The 3,445-nt window shown below is 40.3% G+C and overlaps 1 protein-coding gene across 1 annotated transcript; it reads right to left on the bottom strand.

Moving 5' to 3' along the window:
* Nucleotides 1–1,154: 1,154 nt before the first annotated feature.
* LOC117960783 (free fatty acid receptor 4-like) lies at nucleotides 1,155–2,694 on the bottom strand. Its single transcript, XM_034898956.1, has 3 exons — nucleotides 2,381–2,694; nucleotides 2,161–2,292; nucleotides 1,155–1,655 (listed from the first exon to the last, which is right to left on the bottom strand). Exons 1-3 carry the CDS (start codon nucleotides 2,579–2,581, stop codon nucleotides 1,560–1,562), a joined length of 429 nt encoding a protein of 142 aa, XP_034754847.1. The 5' UTR covers nucleotides 2,582–2,694; the 3' UTR covers nucleotides 1,155–1,559.
* Nucleotides 2,695–3,445: the final 751 nt, after the last annotated feature.

Raw genomic sequence — 3,445 nt, 5'->3', positions numbered from 1 at the left:
AAACTTGTAAAACATCAACTCTGTTGTCTACAGTCAAGATTTGAACATCATTTTTTTTCAGGACAAACTGGGTTATTATAATATGTGGGTTGCAGTAAGGTCACTTGAATGTTAAAAATGGTTGTAGGACCTTAAAGAAAAATAAATAAATAAAATGGAACATGAATCTTCCAGATATGTATTGATATCACAGACAGAGCAGTAAAACCTAAGGCATTTTCCTTTCTAAAACACTTCTCATATGTCTTGGGAGTCACACTGTGAAGAAATAATCATTATAACTTATACAGATGACAAAATACATGAACTTTTTTCAAAGAAAGTCCAGACATTTTTTGCCCTCATGACATTTACTTATGCCAATAATCAACAAAATAATGTCATATTTATTGATATTACACCCACAGCAATGCTACACAAGCATTTGTTTGTCTAAAAAAGTTCTCCTGTATGCAAAAATAAACATACTAAACATTATAAGTCATATAAAGCACATACTATTTACATTTCTTCAAAAAAGGCCCAACTATGTGCCAAATCTCAAACAAATGGGGCCATTACCCTCTATAAAACGGTAGATAGCTATCTTGTGCACTATAGCATCTTTGATTTGAGTAGGAGTATTGTCCTCTTTCAGCCTCCATACCCTTTGGATGACGTTGCCTCCCATATTTGGGCATTCTACTGGCTTTACTTCCCTAAACAGAGAGCAGACACGGAGCAGCGAGCTAGGGGCATAAATGAGCCAAAACGCGATGAATTATGGACGTAAAGTGGATAAATCTTGGATGTAACAGTTTAGATTTAATGCTCAACAACCCCGAAAAAGGCTGGAATTTCCAGGCTGGATAGAAAATCACCCGTAGCGGCTAGAAGGACCCGGAAGAGACCTCCGTAACCGCTAACTCGTTACCTTTTAGGCGCAACTTTTGGTGAGTTTCTGTGTTGTATGGTTGATCAATTATTAAACTATGAATCAGAGGTGCTGTTTTTGCTCGTGGGCGAGTCTCTCGGTCTCAGGTCTTACAAAGCCTGTGAGCAACAAACTTTTACAATAACAAAGAAATGATAAAAACTGCATTAACGCGCGATAAAAAAAATGGTCGGGGTTAATTAATTAATTAGTTGCCCAGCCCTAATTTAAATATAATAATTTCACTTACGAGCGAGCATTGTATGTTACATGAGAGGTATATCAAATGTCACCTGAGGTGTGGAACATGTGCCAAATGCTTTATGTGAGTTTAAATCCTTAATGTAATAAAATAACCATCACGATAATCATGGATGTATCCCTTGCACTTGACCACTGCTCAGTGGTACTATACCAGAGTCACAGCAGAACCTGCGCCAGCCTTTCTTAAACTGGCAGACTGAGTAAAGGATGGGATTGAGGGCTGAGTTGGCCAGTGTGAATGTTACCACCCAGAAGAACATGGTAGAAGAAACCTCAAGATGATCCAGGAAGTTCCTGGCCAGGATGAGGAAGGTGACGATGAAAATAGGGCTCCACATGATTAAGAAAGAGAGCACAAGGACCAGAAGGGTACGGAAGAGCTTCATATCCTGGCGGGACACATGGTACTCAAGGGAGTCTCTATGAGAGACATTGCTGGCTGTCTGTCTCTGAGCCCTAGTCTACATCTTTTGGCAATCTGTTATACAAATAAAATAATATTACATCAGCCTAGAATATTACACGTTGTGACATTATATAATGTGGACAAAAGTGATGTAACCTGATAAACACTACACATGATGTCCTATATGTTTGACTCCAGTTTGTCTCAAACATTGGTAAAGTCTTACATCATTTTACGATCTAAGGATAAATGCTTTTCTACATGTAAATGAACCATTATTATGAAAAGAGTGGAACAAAAATACAAAATGTGTATACAAAAAGATTGTCCACAAAGATGAAGGATTACTCCTGTTAGGTTTACGTTTTCTATTTCCTAAAAATGTTTGAGAACTACACGGGCATGGTCATTAAATATAGATAGATGGACTAACTCATTGTGGATTTGTTAAATGTAAGAAAATCACAAAAAAATGTCAGGTATCCAAATGTTCTGGGATCCCCTGAGCCTATTGAACTCAACTGTCTTTACAAAGTTCCTTTCTTTCATTCTTGACATATTTGCACATAAAACCCACCTGTAATATTTTGCTGTAACTGACTACAATTATAAATCCTGGTAGAAGAAAGCACAGGGCAGTGAAGGCCACGTTCCACACAATCTCTGCAGTTGTGTCGGGCCACCTGAGAGTACAAATGTGTACATGTTTCTGTGGAAAAGACATGAAAACAAACAAAAACACATTCATGGCAGAGACACTGAGGTTTTCTTTCATCCATCCATCAAGCCATCCGTACCTGCTCAGGGAAATCCACTTCTATCACAGTGAAGAACAGACTGAGGGGTTCGGAGTTGAGTGCAGAAAAGACCCAGGTGAAGAAGAGGGTGGCAATCACCACTCTGCGGTTTAAAGTGGGCACGGCTTGCAGCCGAAGGATGGCCTGGACCCTTTCCACACTGATGGAGGCCAGGGTGGTGATGGTGGCACAGCCGCTCATACAGATGATATACAGCCCAGTGTGACAGACTGTGAAACCCCAGCATCCAGGACTCAGTCCACCGCAATGCCACAATCAGTGGGATCATGCTGACAAACAGCAGGTCGGCCACAAACAAGTCGAGGGTCAGGATGGTCTCGTTGGCCAGCAGTCTAAATTCCCAGGTTACCCTTTGATGACACGGAGACCAGGAAGACAGCAGTGATAGTCAGGGTCTCGACAATAGTGGTGGCAACATGATCTGAGTGACGCGCCTCAGAATAGAAGGAAAAACAAGTAAAGTATCTTAAATGGAGAACGTGGTGCCTAGACTCTATGATGCTGTTTGCTCTACCTGCTACATGAAGGGAAGTCAAACATTATAAAATGTTCTTCACGCTGTGTAGTTAAACATCATTATATTATGTGCTACTTCAATGCCACATTTGCTATGCAAACTCTTCTTCAGAGCAAATTCTTAACACTTTTCAAACAATATCAAACACAGCTAGACCTGCAAACAGTGGATCACCTCTTTAGGAACAACTCTACAACACACTAAAGTTACTGACTGCGATTTCCACAATTTGGCTGAGGAGCCTAATCCACAGCAAGTATGGAGGTGTCTAAACCATATTAGTATATATTTTTTAAAGCAGTTGGCTTACGGTAGGTTAACTCTTGGTGGAATGTTCCCTTTCAAAGCCCACAGACTAGGAGTCTACAGCTATGCTGATGTTTAGCAGGTTTGCCATTGCAGATTAGCCTGGACCACCAAAGTCACTTGAATCTATCTTCAAGGGACCCTGAATATCTGCGGAGCCACTAGCTAACCAAAGCTTTGCTTTCATTCAAAATACTAAGACATCAGACATGAACACAACA

Source organism: Etheostoma cragini, chromosome 17 (genome assembly GCF_013103735.1).
Source record: "Etheostoma cragini isolate CJK2018 chromosome 17, CSU_Ecrag_1.0, whole genome shotgun sequence".
In the NCBI taxonomy this organism is placed as follows: Eukaryota; Metazoa; Chordata; class Actinopteri; order Perciformes; family Percidae; genus Etheostoma; species Etheostoma cragini.
This window is presented reverse-complemented; position numbering and strand designations above follow the sequence as displayed.

Bases quoted from the DNA above. Each gene is read 5' to 3' on its own strand.
- LOC117960783 (XM_034898956.1), bottom strand. From the start codon at position 2,581: ATGAGCGGCTGTGCCACCATCACCACCCTGGCCTCCATCAGTGTGGAA. The intron at 2,293-2,380 runs GTACGGATGGCT...TCTTTTCCACAG, and splicing joins AAGTGGATTTCCCTGAGCAG to AAACATGTACACATTTGTAC. The intron at 1,656-2,160 runs GTGGGTTTTATG...TTTGTATAACAG, and splicing joins GTTACAGCAAAATATTACAG to ATTGCCAAAAGATGTAGACT.